The following is a 22,571-nucleotide window of genomic DNA, read 5'->3' as shown; positions in this document are numbered from 1 at the left end:
TCTTCCCATGTCTGCATGGGTTTTCTTTGGGACTTCAGTTTCCTCCCACATTAGGTAGATGTGAGCATTAGGTTAATTGGCTTCTCTCGATTGCCAAAGATGTGCACATTAGGTTAATTGGCTTCTCTAGATTGTTCCAGTATGAGTGAGTGAGTCAGTGTGTGTGTGTGTGTGCGCACGCGTGCGCGCGCGTGCACTCTAGTATGGAATAGCATCCTCTGTAAGGCTGGTTTCTGCCTTGTGCCCTGAACGGCTAGGATATGCTCTGACCACCTGTGACCCTGAACTAGAAAAATTGGGTAAATAATTATCTTAGTTGTTTTTATTAATCTTTCTTAAGTGTATGTGTAGCTCACATTTATTTCATTGTTTAATATTAGAAGTGTTTTGGTATTTATTTAGAAGTTTGGTGATGTTTTTGTAACTAGAAATACACTGTAGGAACTTAACCCTTGTTTATATCGATTGGACCATGGTAAAATTGGTTCTGTTCTACTTTGTTTCACTTGAAGTTGCAGGTTCCAAGAACCTATTGGCGATGTTAAGTGAGGACTTACTGTACTTTATAATCAAATTGTTGAAAGCAAATGATAAAGAGAAAATCTCAAAAGCAGTCAGAGAAAGAGGTATGGTCATTTTGTGTGTAGAGGAAGAACGATAAAGATGATTATCTTAATAGATTTATCAGAAACGATATAAGCCAAAAAACTGGGGAAAGCATCTTTAAAGTACTGAAAGATGAAAAATGCCAATCCATAATTCTATATCTGACAAAAATATGTTTCTAAAGCAAAGATGAGATAAAGATGTTTACAACACAGAAGCTGAAATAATTTATTGCTAACATTTCCCCTCTGGAAGAAAATTTAAAAGCAATCCTTCAGACAGCAGGAAAGTGATACCAGATGCAAATATGGAGTTACATGAAAGAACACTGGAAATGGTAACTACTTGGGTAAATACATCATTTTTTTTTTCTTATTAGTTAAATCTCCTTAAAAGATAACTGACTGTTTAAAGCAAAAATATTAACAAGCTGTTATGGGGTTTATAACTTACCTAAAAGTAAAATGCATGATAACAATAGCTAAAAGGCAGGGAGGGAGAAATGGAGGTATATTGTTATAAGATTCTTTTGCTCTGTGTGAGGTGATAGTATCACTGGAAGGTAGACTGTGGTAAGTTAAAAATGTATACTATAAACTCTAGCCCCTAAAATAGCAAAATAGAGAGTTAAATAATAAGCCAGTAAAAGAGAGTTACAATAATAAGCTAATAAAAACAAGATAAAATGGAGTCACACAAAATAATTCAATAAAGGTCAAAAAAGAAGAAAAAAGGAACAAACATCAAATATATAATAAATATAAAAAATATAAATAGCAAGATGATAGAATCAAACCTAACCATATGAATAATCAAACTAAATGTAAATCATCTAAACACTCCAATTTAAAGACTGAATTTGTCAGATTGGATATAAAAGCAAGATCCAACTATATGCTTGCCTACAAGAAATAGTTTATAAACATAAATAGGTTAAAAGTAAAAGAATGGGAAAAGACATAATATGGTAACCTAGTCAAAAGCAACTTGGAGTGGCTATATTAATATCAAAGTATATTTCAGAGCAAGGAATATTTCCAGGGATAAAGAAGGTAATTTTCATTTATAATGGTAAAGAGGTCAGTTAAGAGGACATAATGATGTTACATGTTTATGCACCTAATAACAAAGCTTCAAAACACATGAAACAAAAACGAGTAGAAATGCAAGGAGAAATTGAGAAATCCAGTCATAATTGGAGATTTTAGTAACCCCTGTCAATAACTGATACAAATGGACAGAAAATCATCAGAAATATAGTAGACTTGAATAACTGTTAATCAACCTAACCTGATTGCATTTATAGAACACTCTACCTAAAAAGAGTAGAATACACATTTGTTCACAAGTTTATACAAAACATTTACAACGATAAACCATATTTTGGGCCATAGAGCACCTTTTTTTTTTTTTTTGGAGGTGGGGTTTTGCTTTGTTCACACTGTAGTGAAGTGGTACCACCATGGCTCGCTGCAGCCTTGACCTCCTGGGCTCAAACAGCCCTCCCATTTCAGCTCCCCAAGTATCTAAGACTATAGATGTGTGCCGCCACACCCAGCTAATATTCTTTTTTTTTTTTTTTTATAGTGTTGGGATCTTACTGTGTTTCCCAGACTGGTCTAGAACTCCTGGGTTCAGGTGATCCTCCTGCCTCTGCCTCCCAAACTCCTAGGATTACATGTGTGAGCCACGGTGCCTGGCCATGAAAAAGTCTTAAATGAATTCAGAAGGATTCAAGTGATTAAAACATTTTATCTGATTACAGTGGAATTAGGAATCGTTAACACAAAGATTCTTGGGAAATCTCCAAATATTTGGAAATTAAAAAATACAAGTAATCTGTGATTTAGAAAGAAGGAAAAGTAAATTAGAAAGTATTTTACACTAAATGACAACAGCAATACAACATTAGAAGATATGACTAAAACAGTATTTAGGGAGAAATTTATAGCATCAAATGTATATATTTTGAAAGAAGAATGAACTGAAATAAATGAATTCAGCTTCCATCTTAAGAGAGTAGAAAAAGAAGAGCAAATTAATCCCAAAGGAAGAAGAAGAAAATGGATAACGTGAATAGCTTTTTTTTTTCTTTCTTTCTGAGACAGGGTCTCACTTTCGCCCAGGCTGGAGAGCAATGGTCCGATGATAGCTCACTGTGGCCTTGACCTCGAGTGATCTTCCTACTTCAGCCTCCTAGCTGGGATATCAGGCACATGCTACCATGCCTGGCTAATTTTTTTATTTTTAATTTTTGTAGAGATAAGGTTTCACCATGTTGCACTGACTGATCTCCAACTCCTGGGCTCAAGTGATCCTCTTGCCTTGGCCTGAAGTGGTAGGATTACAGACATGAGCTATCATGCCTGGCCCTGAGTAGCTTTTTATGTGTTAAAGAAATAAAAATTGTAGTAAAAGTCTACTTACAAAGAAAACTCTAGGTCCGGATAGTTTCACTGGTGAATTATACCAGTTAAGGAAAAATAATATCAATTTTATATGCTTTTAAAAATACTGAAGTGGAAGGAAATTTTTACAAGGCTCATGATGGCAGCATTACTGGGATACCAGAATCAGACAAATACATTTTAAGGAAATTACAGACCAGTATGTCTCATAAATATAATTGCAAAAATCTAAACAAAGTTTCAACAGTTTATTAAAATCTAATTCAACAGTTTATTAAATCTAATTCAACAGTTTATTAAAAGGATAATATGTCATGACGATGTGGGGTTTATCCCAGGAATGTGGGGTTGGTTTAATGTTCAAAAAAATCAGTAGTGTAATTCACCATATTAACGAACTAAAAAGCAAAAATCACATGATCTCCATAGATACAGAAAAATCGTTTGATAAAATCCAGTATTCAGTATCTTAAAGACTTTCGCCAAACTAGGAGTGGAAGTGAACTTTCCCAGTCTGCTAATGTGTTTCTGTGAAAAACCTTATTAGCTGACCTTGTACTTACTGGTGAAAAACTGGACACTTTTTGTTTTTTTTTGAGACAGGAGTCTCGCTCTGTCGCCCAGGCTGGAGTGGCGCTATCTCGACTCACTGAAAGCCCTGCCTCCTAGGTTCACGCCATTCTTCTGCCTCAGCCTCCCGAGTAACTGGGACTACAGGCAACCGCTACTACGCCGGGCTAATTTTTTTTGTATTTTTTAGTAGAGATGGGGTTTCACCGGGTTAGCCAGGATGGTCTCGATCTCCTGACCTCGTGATCCATCCGTCTTGGCCTTCCAAAGTACTGGGATTACAGGTGTGAGCCACCGCGCCGGGCCAAAACTGGACACTTTTTTAAAAGAAGACGGGATGTCCACTTTAACCAGTTCCATTTGACGTTGCCGTGGAGGTTCTAGCCCATAGCATCGTGCAAGAGAAGGAAATACATGGTATTCAGATTGGAAATAAATGAATAAAACTGTCCTTATTCACAGATGACCTGACTGTCTACGTAGAAAATCTGGTGGAATCCTACAAGAACTAATGGATTAGTATAGCAGAGTTGCAGGATAGAAGAGCACTATGCAAAAACCAATTGTGTTTCTGTACCTTAGCAGAGAACAATCGTAAATGAAAATAAAAGAGTAGCATTTTCAAAAGCATCAAAAATATGAACTACTTAGGGATAAGTCTAACAAAATACGTTACAGAATATGAGAACTACAAAATACTGCTGCAAGAAATTAAAGGATACCTAAGTAAGATACAGTTGATTCTCATCATTCATGGATTCCTTACCTGGGAATTGGCTTACTAATTTTTATTTGTAACCCCAAAACCAATACTTGCAGTGCTTTTGTGGTCATTCTCAGACACCTGCAGGGGCAAAACATTTTGAATCACCCAGTGCACACATACCTAGATGGGATTGAACAAGACAGTGCTCTGCTTTCTTATTTTAGTTTCATACTGTAAGCAAATAGCCCTTTCTTGGTTTATTTAGTGCTGCATTTTTTGCATGTTTGTGCTTTTTGTTGGTTATTTTGATGTTTACAAAGGTGGTTATTTTGATGTTTAAAATTATGTTTAAAATGTAATGTTTAAGTGCCATATAGTGTTTCTAAGTACAAGGATGCTCTGATATGCCTTACAGAGAAAATATGTGTATTAGATAAGCTTTATTTAGGCAAGAGTTAAACAGTACTGTTGGACGTGAGTTCAACGTTAATGAATAACAACATATATTAGTAATACATATTAAACAAGAAGTCTTTAAACAGAAACACATAAAACATGACATATGATCAGTTCACAAAAATGTGACCAGAAGCTTGCAAGAACCTAATACTTTAGTTCTCCTGGGAGCAATGGTTCAATAATTGCTAATTCACATAATAGTCATTGACATATTATTATCTCAGTAATGAGAAGTGGCTGTATATCCTGTTCCAAAGTTGAGTTGGAAGACTCAACTTTGTTAAAATGTTGATTTTCACCAAATTACTCAATAGATTTAAGAAACATATTACAATCTTTGCAGGCTTTTTTATAGAAATGCACAAGGTGATTCTAAAATTCGTATGGAAATTTAAAGAACTTTAAACAACTGTGAAAAAGAACAGTGTGGGAGCCAACACTACCTAATTTCAAGAATTATAAAGCTGTAGTAAAAATAGTTTGGCATAAAAATAGGTAAATAGGCGGGAGAATCGCTTGAACCCAGGAGGCGGAGGTTGCAGTGAACCGAGATTATGCCACTGCACTCCAGCCTGGGCGACAGAGCGAGACTCCGTCTCAAAAAAAAAAAAAAAAAAAAAGTGAAAACAGAATTGGTAGTCCAGAAATAAACTCAGATATATGTAGATAACTAATAATTTTGACAAAGGCATAAAGACAATGTAGTGGGAGAAACGTAGCTTTTTCCACAATGGGAAACAATTGGATATTGATATACGAAAAATGGATTCATACCTTGTACTGTGTATAAAAACTAACTCAAAATGGCTTCTGAACTTAAATGTAAAACCTAAAACTATAATGTTCATGGAAAAAAACAGGAGAAAAAAATTTTTAGACCTCAGGTAATAATTTCTTAGATATGCATTAAAAGTACAAACTATAAAAATTGATAAATTAGACTTTATTAAAATTAAAATCTGCTCTTTAAAAGACACAGGCAAGAGAATAGAGAAGCCACAGTTTGCGAAAAAAATTTTTATTTTTTTCCTAGTGATTCCCCTTTATTATTTTCCAAGGTGACTGTCCATTTGCTCCAACATTGTTAGCAATTCATCTTTTTCCTACTACTTTATTTTTTTGGAGACAGAGTCATGCTCTGTTCCCCAGGCTGGATTGCAGTGGCACCATCTCGGCTCACTGCAGCCCCTCACCTCTTGGGCTCAAGCGATTCTTGTGCCTCAGCCTCCTGAGTAGATGGGATCACAGGCACACACTACCATGCCCAGCTAATTTTTGTATTTTTAATAAGAGACGGGGTTTCACCATGTTGCCCAGACTGATTTTGCACTCCTGCCCTGAAATGATCCATCTGTCCCCGCCTCCCGAAGTGCTGGGATTACAGGCGTGAGCCACCGCGCCTGGCCTAGAAGAAAATCTTTACCAAGCATATGTCTAATCAATAACTTGTATGTAGGATGTATAAAGAACTCTTCAAATTCAGCAATAAGAAAAAAAAGAAGTGGTAAATATTTAGACACTTCACCACAGGAGATACAGATGGCATATAAGCAAATGAAAAAAAGTTAACAGTATTCATTAGGGAGATGCAAATTAAAATCATGAGATATCCTTATACACATATTTAGAATGACTGAAGTTAAGAAGACTGACCAAACTAAATACTGTTAAGGACACACTATGTTTTTGTCCTGTTGAAATCTCTAGATCGCTTCATTCGAAAAGTCAGAGATGGAGGCACAACACGGCCTACTTTGAATCAGATCCTTGAGCATTATTTTTCTGTTTTTCAGGACAATGGTGGTACTGTCAAGACTAGAAAGAACTTACTCTGGCCGGGCGTGGTGGCTCACGCCTGTAATTCCAGCACTTTGGGAGGCCGAGGCGGGTGGGTGACCTCAGGTCGGGAGTTTGAGACCTGCCTGACCAACATGGAGAAACCCCGTCTCTACTAAAAATACAAAATATTAGCCGGGCGTGGTGGCGGGCGCCTGTAGTCCCAGCTACTTGGGAGGCTGAGGCAGGAGAATGGCTTGAACCCAGGAGGCGGAGCTTGCAGTGAGCCGAGATTGTGCCACTGCTCTCCAGCCTGGGCAACTGAGCAAGACTCCGTCTCAAAAAAAAAAAAAAAAAAGGCCGGGCGTGGTGGCTCATGCCTGTAATCTTAGCTACTTGGGAGGCTGAGGCAGGAGAATCGCTTGAGCTTGGGAGGCGGAGCTTGCTGCGAGCCGAGATCGCTCCGCACCACTGCACTTTAGCCTCGGCGACAGAGCGAGACTCTGTCTCAAAAAAAAAATAAAAATAAAAAAAAAAAAGATAAATATACGGTCAGACAGTAAGCTGCTGTAACTTTCGTCATTCACGTTTGCAGAGTTTTCCCATGTCGGTTCATAAGCACTGTACCTCTTTCTCTTTTCAAAGCTGCATAATTCATGTAGTTTATTTAATCAATTTTTGGTAAATATTAATATTTATCTTATTTATAGTTTTTGCTGTTGTAGTCTTGTTTTCCAGATTATCATGGCAAACATCTTCCTGTAGTATGAATCCTCAGATTAATAATTGCTGTTTTAAAGATAGGTACAATTGAAACTTTAATCAGTGTTGTGCATCAGAAATTTTGTACTAATTTGTATTTGCACCAACAGAATTCGCACACATTTTCCCCACATACTTGTTAATACTTAAATGATTATTTAAAAAAAAAACTTTTATCGGTCTTAATAGGGGAAAATTATATATTATTGGAATTTGAATTTTTCTTTCTTTCTTTTTTTTTTTTTTTTAGACAGTCTCACTCTGTTGCCCAGGCTGGAGTGTAGTGTTGCCATCTTGGTTCACTGCAACTTCCACCTCCTAGGTTCAAGCAATTCTGGTGCCTCAGCCTCCCAAGTAGCTGGGACTATAGGCATGCGCCACCATGCCTGGCTGATTTTTTTATTTTTAATAGAGACAGGGTTTCACCATGTTGGCCAGGCTCTTTAACATTCTTTTGAACAGGTATGTTTACTCAAGAAATTATGTGAATTAATTGTGTGTACCTTTGTCCTTTTTTCCTATTGGCTTTTTAAAAAATTATTTATATTATCTTTTTATTTTATGAATGTTAACAGTTGGTCTTCACGTTTTTTTTTTTTTTTTCTTTTGAGACGGAGTCTGGCTGTGTTGCTCAGGGTGGAGTGCAGTGGTGCGATCTTGGCTCACTGCAGCCACCAACTACCTCCCAGTTTCAAGTGATTCTCCCGCCTCAGCCTCCCGAGTAGCTGGGATTACAGGTACCCGCCATCATGCCTGGCTAATTTGTGTATTTTTGTAGAGACAGGGTTTCACCATGTTGGCCAGGCTGGTCTGGAACTCCTGGCCTCAGGTGATCTGCCCGCCTTGACCTCCCAAAGTGCTGGGATTCCAAACATGAGCCACCACGCCCAGCCTTTGTTCACATATTGCAAGTATTTCTTCCCCAGCGCATAGATTCTTTTTTAGTGTCATAGGTGGTATGGTTTTTTTTATAGAGGTTTTATATTTTTATGTTGTTAACTCTCAGTTTTTGCCTTTATGGCTTCTAGGTTCCTTTTCATATCTAGGAAGGCCTTCTGTGTTACAGGAGTATGACAGATATTTAGCCAAGTTTCCTTTAGTTTTTGTGATATTTTTGTATTTTGCATTTTAATATTTCTGAAATTTATCTTTGTTTATGTGAGAGAGGAACTTAAATTTTTTCCTAATGGACAGACTGTGAAAAATGGAACAGTTTGATGCCTGGGTAGTTAATCGATAATGTTGCTTGGACAAGCCTTATGTTAGGGTCTAATTTGAAAACAGAAGGTTTGTCTTAGTTAATAGCTGTGGACGTGTCTGTCACATTGCTCCTAGAAGGCAAGAGCCCATGAAAGGATCCTTTGCTCTTTTGACTTTTTTCTTTCTTATTTTACTTGGGAATTAGGATAAGTTCACTCCAATAGCAGAGAATAGACAAAGGGGAACCAGTAAAGAGACATAGAAACTGTGTTTAAGGCTGGGTGCGGTGGCTTATGCCTGTAGTCCCAGCACTTTGGGAGGCCGAGGTGGGTGGATCACCTGAGATCAGGAGTTTGAGATCAGCCTGACCAACACGGAGAAACCCCGTCTCTACTAAAAATACAGAATTAGCCGGGCATGGTGGCACATGCCTGTAATTCCAGCCTGCTTGGAAGGCTGAGGCAGGAGAATCACTTGAACCCAGGAGGCGGAGGTTGCGGTGAGCCAAGATCGCGCCATTGCACTCCAGCCTGGGCAACAAGAGCGAAACTGTCTCAAAGAAAGAAAGAAAGAAAGAAAAAAAAATAAACTGTGTTCAAGTCATTTCTGGGACCAAGGATGGAAAGGATTCCTCGGAATGATTTGCCTTGCGAAGTGAGGTAGTCTGTGACCTTCCTAGCAAGAGTTCTGGCTGGAATATAGCTACTATTAGAAATGTTTGCTACTTTAAGTTCTGGTTTAGGAAACTTTTGGTGTTCTAGTGAATTCCAGTTACAGAGTTTTATTCTGCTGTTTTTCCTCATGCGTTCTGTATTCTGTCAGTGGTCTGCTTGCATTTGCCAGAAAGTTATGTGTTTTATGTGCTTTCTCCTGCGTCTATACTTCTTGAAAAACTTGGAATGCCTTTCATCTTCTCTTCTTACCTAGGTGAACTTTTGCTTTCCTTATCTAATCACCAGCTCTTAAAATTTGCCTTTGCATACCGCCCTTGTCTAAGGAGTTTCTGTAACAGCTTTATTATAGTACTTATCATATTGTGATTTATTGTGTTTGTCTATTGTCTGTGTCTGTGTCTTCTATAGACTGTGAACTCCTTTGGGTACAGATCGTTTTGCCTGTTCATTGAAAACTAAGCTACATTATTTTGTAGCTTGTTCAATGACTTGAACACAGTTTCTGTGTTTATTCACTGGTTCCTACACATACAAATGAACAGGCAAAATGAAGATTCACATTCCAGAGAGTCCAGGACATTTTGTGAAAACATAAAAATAGAGTGAATCTAAAAATAGAATATATTTATGTTTTTGTTGGATATGCAAATACTATTGTTATAAATATGTATTTTACCAGTGTTTCTTATCAAAGTTGTAAGTTACATCTAATCAAGTTTCATATCAGTGAAGGTAGAATATTTCCTAGCACATATTAACCTTTAATATAATTTATATCATATTTGAGAATTTTTCAGTGGAAACAAGCTTATGGGTTTATAAGTCAGTGGAAAAAATAATAACAAATACATGCTTTTCACAGACTACTACAGAAATATATTTGTTTTTTGTTTTGTTTTGTTTTGTTTTGAGAGAGGATCTCACTCTGTCACCCAGGCTGGATTGCAGTCTGGAACTCCTGGGCTCAAGCAATCCTTCTGTCTCAGCCTTCTGAGTATCAAGGATTATAGGCATGTGCCATGACATATGGCTTATATTTTTATTTTTTTGTAGAGATGAGGTCTCACTGTGTTGTCCAGGCTGTTCTCAAATCCCTGGTCTTAAGTGATTCTCCTGCCTCTGCCTCCCAAAGTAGCTGGGATTACAGATGTGAGCTACTACGCCCAGCCAAGAAGTTTATTTGTATGAATAAAATCAATTTATCCTAACAGAATATTTTAACTAAGAATATTTTTACTTAGTTTTACAAACTCTTTTTTCGTGACTTTCTATGTCACTGTTTTAATATTTGATGATAGTGTAATTGTTGTAACAAATGTTTAAATCAGAATAATAATGAATTTTTAATCATTGTTAGCAGTGTTTGGTATAATCTCATTCAATCCATACAATTATCCAGTGAGATAAGAACAACTATTATCTCTGTTTTACTCTGTGGAAAAGTGAGATTTAAGTACTTTCTCAAGGTCACACAGATATTAGTAAGTGACAGAGATATCCAAAACAGGCTCTTAACCATCATGTGGCCGATGCTCTTTCAAAGTGGCAGAGTCTGAGATTGTGAATCCATTTTTCTTAATTTTATTTACTTCTAAGTAGGTCTCTGCTATTCCAGCCACCAAATTGACTTGAAGCCTATTTCAAAATATCTTCAGTGATAACATCTATAGGTCTTTGAAAATATATGCCTTTCTATTATATGCATAACGTTATATGCATTTCTAACTTTTTTGCACTGTTGACTTCTCTAAAAAAGATTTATATAGTTTGTTTATGTGTCTCAGATTTTATAGACCAGTTTGTTTTTATAGATGCTCTATCCAAATTTTTCTGTAATTTAAAAGTTACTGCTATATTACTGAGCTCTCTGTCAAGTAGGAATGCTGTTAAGATTTCTCTTTAAGTAAAGGAACAACTATTTGTTTTAATCCGTTTTAAAAATAAAACATTACAAGTATGACTAATTATTTCCTAATTTATCGACTTTAAACATTTTGATTTTAATTATGAAGCTTCATCAAAGTGGGATCTTGGACACTTCTCACACCAAAACTTCAGTCACCCATTAAAATGTGTTACTGGATTCATGTTAACTTTTATGAAGCAGGAAGTCAGAATTAATGGAATATAAGTTTTATACCTTGTTATTTGTTAACATTTTCCTTTAAAGGATTTAGATTAGGTTTTCATATCAAACAGGGTTTCATTATAAATGAACCATTTAAATCGCTTTTTAATATGTTTAGAACCTATGCTATTAGCAATTTTCATAGTATAAAATTTTCACGCTATGTTCGTATGCTTCTAATATTTTTTGCATTGTAGCAGATGAATATTCAGCATTACTGAATTTTGAAAATTACACAGTGGTAGTATAAATACTATTTGTGTTATGCAAAATTGGCTGATTTTTATCAGACTTTAATATTTTCTCATTTTTAACCAATTATTCTGCTTTTGCTCTTTGATACTAAATTGGCTGTGCTGTCTGTTGCACTTGAATTCATGCGATGGTGTGCAAAAGCCAAAACTGATTATAGTCTCAGGTTACCTTTTCTTTTCTTATATCGACTGACTTTCCAAATTGAACAGGATGTTTTATAAAATTTGTGTGATACGCAATGGAATAGGTAAAATGCAGATTTTCTCAAAACTGTCTTGACTTTTTTTTTGTACTTTTCCCAAAGGTAATAATTACTAGGTTTTTTTTTTTTTTTTTTTTAGTTTGGAAACCACTTAAAATGGCTTAATTGTATTATCTACTGTCAACTGCCTTGGCCCTACAATTGGTTGCTTAGATCCTCTTTCTTTTTACTTATGTCTTACCAGGTGCTTATGTAGTTTTCATATAAAATAGTTTCTTAATCATAATGATCACAATCAAGCCATTGTACAAATTATTGGGCCTGTTAAGAGTATTAGAAATGTAAAAGAGTATTATTTTTAATATTAAACTTTGGCCTGGGAAGTTTGTAGATGAAGTTCCTAAAGCCAGCCATTTTCATTCATTTTAAGTATTCTCATTGTGAGTACAATTGAACTGTATTTATTGTGACTATAGTTTAAATGAGCAGGAAGTAATCCACTTGCATGTTTTATGCTTAGATTTTAAAATATTTTTTGGCTTTTTTATGGGAAGTGAAAGAAAAAAGTAAGTGTGTCTATAAATGAGAGAAAGGAAAAATATAGGATAAAATAATGTGGTATTAGAAAAATATTCTGAAGCTATAATAGTACCTTGTATTTGCGATATAGTTTAGAAAACCACATCATACATTTACAACTCTTAATCTCACAACAACTTTGGGACATAAGCGGGTTAGATTTATTTCCCTTATTTTATGGAAAGAAGGCTTAGTGAGTTTAAGTAAAATCATTGAGACCTTTTCGGTTAGAGAGGACTTCCTAAACAAGACATAAAAAGCACAGACCATAAAAGGAAAAGTTGAAAACTATAATACAAAAAAAAAAAAAAAAAAAAAAAGGATAGAAGCCTGTACTTCCAGCTACTTGGGAGGCTGATTAGGGAGAATAGCTTGAGCCCGGGGTTTTAGTCCAGCCTGGGCAGCACAGTGAGACTCTGTCTCCGAACAAAAAAAACCCAAACAAACAAAAAATAGTAGTGGAGAAAAATATCCAAAGAACAATAATGGGATACTGTTTGTCAAATATCAAATTATCAGAAATTAAAATACTTGATTATATTCCATGTTTTTGAGCTTGAGGAGAAATGGTAGGGGAAGGTAATTTGGTACAGTCATTTTGAGAGCTATTTGACAGCGTACTCTCTTTAAGAGTGAAGAACTGGAAACAACCCAGTGTCTCAGTAGAGGAGTGGATAAGAAAACTGGTGCAATATTGTAATAGAAATTCTATGGTAATTAAAATTAATGTGCTAAATCTATATAAGTAAAAGTCTTGAGAACACAATGAAGAGTGAAGAAAGTAAACTGTGAGAATGTTTATTATAGTACTATAATACCATTTATGTGAGTATAGAACCACATACATCAATAATCTATAAAAGATATAAGGAACTTAACAGGAATGGAATATCATCTTTTTTGTAATAAGAGTTAAACATGGAACATGGTTAATAAGCACTGGGTGTTAGCTACATGGGCACTTGTTAAATTATTCTTTTTACAACTTTGAAAATTTATTTTAAAAAACAGAAAGGGAAGTTAATTTACTTAGAGTTACAGAAAAATTGTAGTTGGAAGAGCTAGTACTTAAACTTAGGACCTGATTCCCAAGTCTAGAGCTTTTTCTAACATGCTACCTCATAATGAGAAGGAAAAAAATTGAGATGAAAGGATCAAGAAGGTAGACAAAATTTAGTTTCATAGTAATAAGAACCAGGAAACATGTGTTTCTAGTAAATTTTTTGAGGGGAAAGTTTATAAGATAAATAAAAAATTATAAATTTACTTTAAAATCTTTAAGCATGCTGTTTTATACATAGAACAACTTAGGTATTTAGGAAAAATTTTACCTTAATTTATCGTTTAAAATGTGATACCTATTTTTGTTGCATGTAATGGAAGACATTAGGTAATCTGAATTTTTAAAATACAACATTCATGAAAATAATTTAAATATACAGTCTGCCTTCAATCTAACAAAGTCAAAACTAGTTTTTCTTCCATTTTGTAAAGTCATTCTTCACAAAAACTTTATAGCCTTTTTATTTACAGCTTCTCTCCAAGATAAAATGGCAAACCCAAAAGAGAAAACTGCAATGTGTCTGGTAAATGAGTTAGCCCGTTTCAATAGAGTCCAACCCCAGTATAAACTTCTGAATGAAAGAGGGCCTGCTCATTCAAAGGTAAGGTTATGAAGAGAGGTGGTGAGACATACTTATCAAACTAACAGATTTATCATCTCAGATTTTAATTGTGCTTTATTTTGGGGAGTGGGGGTTTGGCGGATGGCTTGAAGGCTTTTAGTTCTACATTAATAATATTTCAAAGTATGTAACTAAACTATTTTGTAGTTCACTATGGTTTACAAAGCTCTTTTAGATGTGATACTTCATATAAATCTTAATAAAACCACATGAGATATGGATTTTTGATTTCTATTTTGTAAATTAAACTCAGGCACAGGAAAGTTAAGTGACTTGCTTAATAGTTCACAAGTGCCAGTGCCAGTACTTGAATGTATTTTCTTTGGCTCTCAAGTATGGTGTGCTTTCCATTAAATCACAGCTGCTAAAGTAGAAATGGAGACAGTAAATATACCAACAGTTACCTAGTGAGATATCTTTTCCAATGTGATATTTAGTTCTAACGTTAATCATTTATAAAAGTGGTGTATACCACTGTTGTTATTATCTCTGCATTCACTTATATTGTTTTGTTAAATGGAAAGCAGTTTTTATTTATAGCTGTATACATTTATGTTTGCATATATACATGTTACAAATCTACAACTAATGTATTTATGTTTGAGCTCTTCAGTCGCTTAAAATATCTTAGTTGTGCATAATTTCCTGTAGCACATTTAAATCTTGGCTATTGGAGATTATCATAATGATCATAAAATTTGTGTATAATGTGGCAGCATTTGTTCTCTAGGGGTTGATAAACTTCTTAAAGCAACTGGCTATTGGGTTATTTGCATCCTAGCATCTCCTACAAACTAAGGAAAATAAGAGGAAACTACAGTTTATCAATTTTGTTTTCTATTAGTGGTTTTTATGAAGGATTTAGGGGCAACAATTTAATTTGTTCATGTCTTTTATTCTTGATTTAGCAGAAAAGATAGTTGTAGCCTTCGTCTACCTTTCCAGGTATATGTCCTAACTCTCTTTCTGGCTCATTCTGCCCTTAATCATGTTGAACTGTTTGCATTTCTCAGAATGCTTCATGTTCTTTTCAAATCTCTCTGCCTTTGCCTAAGTTGTATTGTCTTTCTGCCTTGAAGGTCCTTTTGCCCTTATTAATTGTTGAGCTCTCAGCTCCATATTACATCTTCCACACGTTTGTGAAACCTCTGATCCCTCTACTGGGCCTCCAGCAGGACCTGTAGTTCTCTGTGGTAGCTGTTACTGTGTTGTAGTACAGTAATATATGTTGGTTATTAGTTTTGTGCTAGACTGAGCTTATTTATGGGTGTGTATTTTACTCTTCTACATTTCTTGGTCCCTGTAGTATATACTCTTTGCTCCTCATTGCCAGTTCCAGGTGTTCTTCCTTGAGACAATCTCCCAGTTTTGAGTTTCGTGTTAGCAGACATGCCTCATGATGCCTACATTGCCTCATGATAGTCACATCTGGGTGATTACATCACATTTCTTATGGCTCACTTTCATTCTCTTCAGCATTTCCCATTTTAATTTTTGGTGATTTCAACATCTAAACAGATGATTGTTCCAATATGTTGACCTTTCAGTTCCTTTAACGTCTCCAGTGATCTTGTTCTCTACTCTCCTTCAGCCACTCATGCCTATAATCACATTCTTGACTTTATCATTACCAATAACTGCATAATGTTAATTTCAGTCTTTCATCTTTCTGTAACACTTGCCTCCTAACTTTCTAGTTCATTCCCTGTGGTAATTTGACTTCCACAGTCCTTTCATACTGCAGATCCATTGATTCTGCCACCTTTTTGCTCTTCCTCACTTTCCCCAATCCTCACATAGCTCTTTAACCTGCTTAAATGTTATGTACCTTTTATGTAGGTACCCTCAGCTGACTTGCCCAGCTCTTCCATTGTGTCCTGGATCCCAACCCATTTCACCTCTTCAAGGCCATTTCTCCAGTTTTGCTTCTTCTGCCGCCTTCTCCCAAGAGTGAAGAGCTAGACTACTCTTAACAGTTAGTGACACCATCCCTATCCTCTATATGTGGTAAAGGAAGGCCAGGCTACCAGGGAAGTTTCTGGAGGACTCGTAGGAGGATTTGGATTTCCTTAAGATTCTTTAGGAATCCATTGTAATTTTTGGAAGGGTTTATGAATTGGCCTTGTATCTATCTCCTTGTCTCGCTGCTGGGGTTTTAAAGGCTAAAGAGGTTTGTTGTGATGAAAGTAGACAACAGTGGGTCTCTTCTTATTTCTCGATAGTCCCAGGATTCCCTTGATTTTAAGGAGATTTGGAGATCCCTTTTGCCAACCTATGCCTGTTGCTGCAGGTGCTTTGGTGATAGACCACCCCCCTTAGCCTGTAGCTTGCTTATTTTATGAAAGAGTACTAGAATAATTGGCATGTTCTTGAGTGAAACATGATATTTATGGGTTTACATAATAATATAGTTAATATTAATCCTAATTGGCTAAGTCTGGATCCTTTTTGTGAAAAGCAGAATCATTTTCATTCATGCATGTCTATCAGTGGCCTTTAGGTGAGACATAAAATGTATTTTAATGAAATTAATGATGATCTCTGGTAAGAAAAATTTAAACCTAGTTTTAACTTATTAATTTTCTTGGGGCTGGGCGTGGTGACTCATGCCTCTAATCCCAGAAATTTGGGAGGGCGAGGCGGGAGGATCACTTGAGGTCGGGAGTTTGAGAACAGCATGGCCAACATGGCAAAACACCGTCTTTACTAAAAATACAAAAATTAGCCAGGGTGTGGTGGCACGTGCCTATAATCCACCTACTTGGGAGGCTGAGGCAGGAGAATCGCTTGAACCTGGCAAGTGGAGGTTGCAGTGAGCCAAGATCATACCACTGCACTACAGTTTGGGCTACAGAGTGAGACTTGGTCTCAAAAAAAAATTTTTTTTTTTTGTCGGTACTTTAATTATATGGCAGTTCACACACACACTACACATATGCTGACATATAGATAAGTGGTTCTCATCTTTGGCTGTTAATTGGAATCATTTTGGGAGCTTTAAAAAATACTTATGCCTGAGTCTCATCCCCTTAATTTAATCAGTCTTGGGTGAAGCCCACACATCAGTAATTTTTTAAAGCTATGAAGTGACTCAAAAGTACAGCCAGAGTTGGGAAACGCAGGACAGAGGTTAATGTCTTCAGTGTGGTATGGAATTATCTTCTCATATATCATGCTGACAGGTAGTGACCTATCTTACGTTTATATGCTTTCCTCTTTCCCCCATTGAGTATCACAGATTCTGAACAACTTTTAATATGTGACTATTAAAAAAATAATTTTGATCTTTGCCTTGCCTTCTTTTATTTTTCTGCTCAGTTTTTAATTGAACTCTGAAACAAGTTAGTATACCTTATAATAATGGGAGTTATTGTAATATTGCTTTGTTTCCTAGGTACCTGTATACAGTTATTTTTTCTACAGATTATTGTTTTGGTTTGCTCAAATCTCGAAAGAAGGCTGTTTTAATTAGAATATGAGGAAGAGAGCCATGAATAACATAAAATGGTATTTTCTTCTTTTCCATTATTTTCCTATTCTGATAATTTGTTGGTAGGCATGGCTAAGTTTCAAGTAAATTGCACTAGTGCTGATACTTTGAGATGGTTTACTTTGGAAAGGGTATCACTGAGGGAGGCAGTGTCATTCACTGGCCCTTAAACCAAATAGTCTTAAAAAAAGAAAATCTTTGTTAGAGTTGCCCAGCTTGATCTTTGCCCTTCATTGCCCAGCTTGTGTGACCTTGAACAACTAAAGTCTCAGTTTTCTTATCTATAAATGGAGTAATATAATACCTCATAAAGTGGTATAATGGAGTGACAATTTGTAAGTTCTTCAGCATTGTGTTGACGATGGAGGTACTCAAATAATTATATTATTGCTTATTAGTCATATATAGGACTAAAACAACCACTTAGTAAAAGGTCTGTTGAGTATTTACTATGTGACAGGCTCTGTTCCTGCACTGAAAATAAATAAGGTGCATATCATGCTGTTAGGAGCTTTGTCTCATAACATTCATTATGAAACCCACCAACATCTTAAGATCTTACTTTTGCCTGTAATCCCAGCACTTTGGGAGGCCAAGGTGGGCAGATTATGAGGTCAGGAGATCAAGATGATCCTGGTCAAAATGGTGAAGCCCTGTCTCTACTAAAACTATAAAAATTAGCTGGCCATGGTGGTGTGTACCTTTAGTCCCAGCTACTCGGGAGACCGAGGCAGGAGAATTGCTTGAATGTGGGAGGCGGAGGTTGCCGTGAGCCGAGATCGCACCACTGCACTCCAGCCTGGAGACAGAGGGATACTCTGTTTCAAAAAAAACCAAAAAAACAAAACAAAAACAAAAACAAAAAAACTTAATTTTAGTTTATTATGAAAAATTTGAAATAGACACCAATGTTAAACTTCAACATTATCAATATTTTGCCAAGATAAATTTATTTACCACCCCCTACCCACTTTTTTCAACTGAAGTTCTTAAAAGAATTATGTCTGTTCCCTCATAAGTGCTTTGGTATGCATCTGTAACTGATAAGGACCTTTAAAAAAATTGCCCACTGCACCGTCATTATGAGTAGATTAATAAGCCCAAATATTATGTAATACATGGTCTGTATCCATCTTTATTAGACTTAAAAATGTCTTTTTACATTTGCTTTATTCAAATAGGGTCCAAACAAGGATTGTGTATTACATTTGGTAGCTATATCTCTTTGGTCTCTTTTATTTATTAATACTAACACTCCCTTTATCCCCATCCCTTCTTTTCCTATGACATTGATTTGTTGCAGAAATAGAGTAATTTGTCCTATAAAATGTTCTACATCTTGAATTTGGCTGATTGTATGTAGGGATTGTTATATGAGGGGATTTCATCAATTGGATGAGTATCGAGCTAGAACAGAGATTTTGAGCTGTAGGATATGCCTCTTGAATACATAATTTTCAGACACGATGAAATCATCATTTTCTTTCTATGTACATTTGCAATGGGCGTATAGAGAGTAAGGATAGTGGAAGGGAAATATAGTAAAGAGTCATGAGAGAGAATATACTAAAAAGATGGGAGAACATTTTTTGAAGCAATGCAAACTGATTTCTTTCATAATTTAACCCATGCCAAAAGTATTGTTTCTGCTTTATATCTATGTGGAAAAAAAAGAACAAACATTTCCAGTGTCCCACAGAATTTTTTCGTTCCTTGTTGTAATCATCTCTCTTTGTACCTGGGACCCCACACAGCTACTAATCTGCTTTCTGTGACTGTAGATTAGTTTGCAGTTTCTAAAACTATATAAATGTAATCATATAATGGTATGTACTCCTACCAGACCGTTTTCACTTAGCATAGTTATTTTGAGTTTGCTCATGCTTTTTGTGTGTCATTATTTCTTCCTTTTTATTATTGAGTAGTAGTCCATTATGTGGATATAGCATACTTCGTTTTTTGGATATTCATCTGTTGATGCATATTTTGATTGTTTTTAGCTTTTTGCTATTATAATAAAGCTAATTTGAACATCTGTATAGAAGTCTTCACGTAGACATTGTGTTAGTCCATTCTTGTGTTGCTATAAATACCTGAGACTGGCTAATTTATAGGAAAAGAGGTTTAGTTAGCTCATGGTTCTGCAGGCTCTACAGGAAGCATAGCAGCATCTGCTTTTGTTGGGGGGGGCCTCAGGATACTTCCAATCATGGTGGAAATAAAAGGCATGTCATATGGTAAAAGCAGGAGCAATGTGGGGATTGGGTGGGGCGGGGGTCCCACACACTTTTATATGACCAGATCTCATGAGAACTCACTATTGTGAGGACAGTAGCAAGGGATGGCGCTAAACCATTCATGAGAAATCCACCCCCATGATCCAGTCCCCAGACCCCACCTCCAACATTGGGGATTACAATCCAACATGAAATTTGGTGGGGACACAGACCCAAACCATATCAGGCATATATTACCTTTTCTCTTTCTCTATTTTATTTTCTCTGTTTCTTTGGTAATAAGAGTGCCAGGAACATGTTGCAGATGCATGTTTAACTTTTTAAGACATTGCCAGATTTTTTTCTGCAAAAGTAGTTTTACCATTTTACATTCTCCTCAGCGGTGTATGAGCGTTCTAGTTTTTCTGCCCCCTTGCCTACAGGTTATATAGTCAGCCTTTCTAATTTTAGCCATTCTAATAGGTATGTGGTGGTATCTCATTGTGGTTTCAGTTTGCACTTCCGTAGTGACTGATAATGTTGGCCATCTTTTTGTGTGTTTGTCATCAGTGTATACCTTTAGTGAAGTGTCTGTGCAGATCTTTGCCCATTATTTTTTATTGGGTTGTTTGTTTTATTGTTCAGTTTTGGGAGTTCTTTATTCTGTTTGGTGCATATGTTTATAGTTGTTTTATCTTCTTGATGAATTGACCCTTTTATCAATAATAATGTTCTTTGTCTCTTTTTTAATTAAAAAATTATTTTTAATTTTTGTGGGTACATAGTAGGTATATATATTTATGAGGTGTATATATTTATGTGGTACATGAGATATTTTGGTATCTCATGTATACAATGCATACAATGTATTTGGTACGTTGCATGTACCAAAATTTCTATGTGAAAAAAAAGAACAAACATTTCCATTATCTCACAAAATTTTCTCATTCTTTGTTGTAATCATCTCTCTTTGTACCTGAGACCCCAGGCAGCTACTAATCTTTTTTTCACATACATATTTCAGATAGATTAGACATGCAGTGCATAACAATCACGTAATGGAAATTGAGTATCCAAAGCCTCAAGCATTTATCCTTTGTGTTACAAACAATCTAATTATACTCTTTTAGTTATTTTAAAGTGTAAAATTAAATTATTATTGACTATAGTCCCCCTGTGTGCTGCTGTCAAATACTAGGTCTTATCCATTCTTTCTATTTTTTTTTTGGTACCCATTAACCGTCATCCCATCCCTTCATCCTCCCTGCTACTTTTCCCAGTCTCTAGTAACCATCCTTCTATTCTCTCTCTCTGTGAATTCAATTGTTTTTATTTTTAGAGCTCACAAATAAGAACATGCAATGTTTGTCTTTCTGTGCCTGGCTTATTTCACTTAACATAGTGACCTCCAGTTCTATTCATGTTGCTGCAAATGACAGGATCTCATTCTTTTTTATGGCTGAATAGTACTCCATTGTGTATAAATACCACTCTTTATCCATTCATCTGTTGATGGACATTTAGGTTGATTCCAAATCTTAGCTATTGTAAGCACTCCTAACAAACATGAGAGTGCAGATATCTCTTCAATATATGATTCCTTTTCTTTTGGGAATATACCCAGCAGTGGGATTGCTGGATTGTATGGTAGTTCTATTTTCAGTTTTTTGAGGAACCTCCAAACTCTTCTCTATAGTGGTTGTACTAATTTACATTCCTACTAACAACGTATGAGGGTGCCCTTTTCTCCACATCCTTGCCAGCATTTATTATTGCCTGACTTTTGGATAAAAGCCATTTTAACTTGAGCAAGATGGTATCTCAGTGTAGTTTTGTTTTGTAGTTCTCTGATGATCAGTGATGTTGAGCACTTTTTCGTATACCTGTTTGCTGTTTAAATTGGATTTTTAGATTTTTTTTTCCTGTAGAGTTATTTGAGCTTCTTATATATTCTGATTATTAATACCTTGTCAGATGGATAGTTTGCACATATTTCTCTCCCATTCTGTGGGTTGTTTCTTCACTTTGTTGACTGTTTCCTTTGCTGTGCAGAAGGCTTTTAACTTGATGTAATCCCATTTGTCCATTTTTGCCTGTGATTGTGGGGTATTACTCAGGAAATGTTTGCTCACTCCAGTGTCCTGAAGATTTTCCCCAATGTTTTCTTGTAATAGTTTCATAGTTTGCGGTCTTAGATTTAAGTCTTTAATCCATTTTGATTTGATTTTTTTGTATATGGCAATAGATAGGGGTCTAATTTCATTTTTCTGCATATGGATATCCAGTTTTCCCAGTACTATTTATTGAAGAGACTGTTTTTTCCTCAGTGTATGTTCTTGACACCATTGTCGAAAATGAGTCCATTGTAGGTGTGTGGATTTGTTTCTGGATTCTCTATTCTGTTTCATTGGTCTGTGTGTTTGTTTTTATGCCAGTACCATTTTGTTTTGGTTTCTATAGCTCTGTAGTGTAATTTGAAGTCAGGTAATGTGGTCCCTCCAGTTATGTTCTTTTTGCGCAGGATAGCTTGGCTATTCTGGGTCTTTTGTGATTCTATATAAATTTTAGGATTGTGTTTTCTATTTTTCTGAAGAGTGTCATTGATATTTTGATAGAGATTGCGTTGAGTCTGTAGGTTGCTTTGATTCTTCCAATCTATTTTTTTGTGTCCTCTTCAGTTTCTTTCATCAGTGTTTTATAATTTTTATTGTAGAGATTGTGCACTTCCTTGATTGAGTTAATTCCTAGGTATTAAATTTTATTTAAGGCTATTATAAATGGGATTACTTTTTTGATTTCTTTTTCAGATTGTTTACTGTTGGCATATAGAAATGCTACTGATTTAGTATGTTTAT

General features: G+C 35.7%; 1 protein-coding gene across 12 annotated transcripts in view; it reads left to right on the top strand.

Annotated features, from left to right (window-relative positions):
• STAU2 (staufen double-stranded RNA binding protein 2) overlaps positions 1 to 22,571 on the top strand; it is a 333,041-nt gene that overhangs the window by 24,449 nt on the left and 286,021 nt on the right. For 7 of the 12 annotated variants that reach the window (XM_031669627.1, XM_031669631.1, XM_021942423.2 and 4 more), the window contains exon 4: positions 13,859 to 13,989. The exons of 3 other annotated variants lie outside the window; for them this stretch is intronic. In XM_031669627.1, the coding sequence (XP_031525487.1) occupies positions 13,876 to 13,989 (114 nt within the window). In that variant the 5' untranslated portion in view covers positions 13,859 to 13,875. Of the gene's footprint in view, positions 1 to 861; positions 956 to 13,858; positions 13,990 to 17,404; positions 17,518 to 22,571 lie in introns of those variants that run through there. 2 more of the 12 variants (XM_021942426.2, XM_021942431.2) reach the window with 2 other exon arrangements.

This window comes from Papio anubis, chromosome 8 (genome assembly GCF_008728515.1).
Source record: "Papio anubis isolate 15944 chromosome 8, Panubis1.0, whole genome shotgun sequence".
NCBI lineage: Eukaryota > Metazoa > Chordata > Mammalia > Primates > Cercopithecidae > Papio > Papio anubis.
Note: the sequence above shows the minus strand (reverse complement) of the source record. Positions and strands in the feature narration are given on the sequence as shown.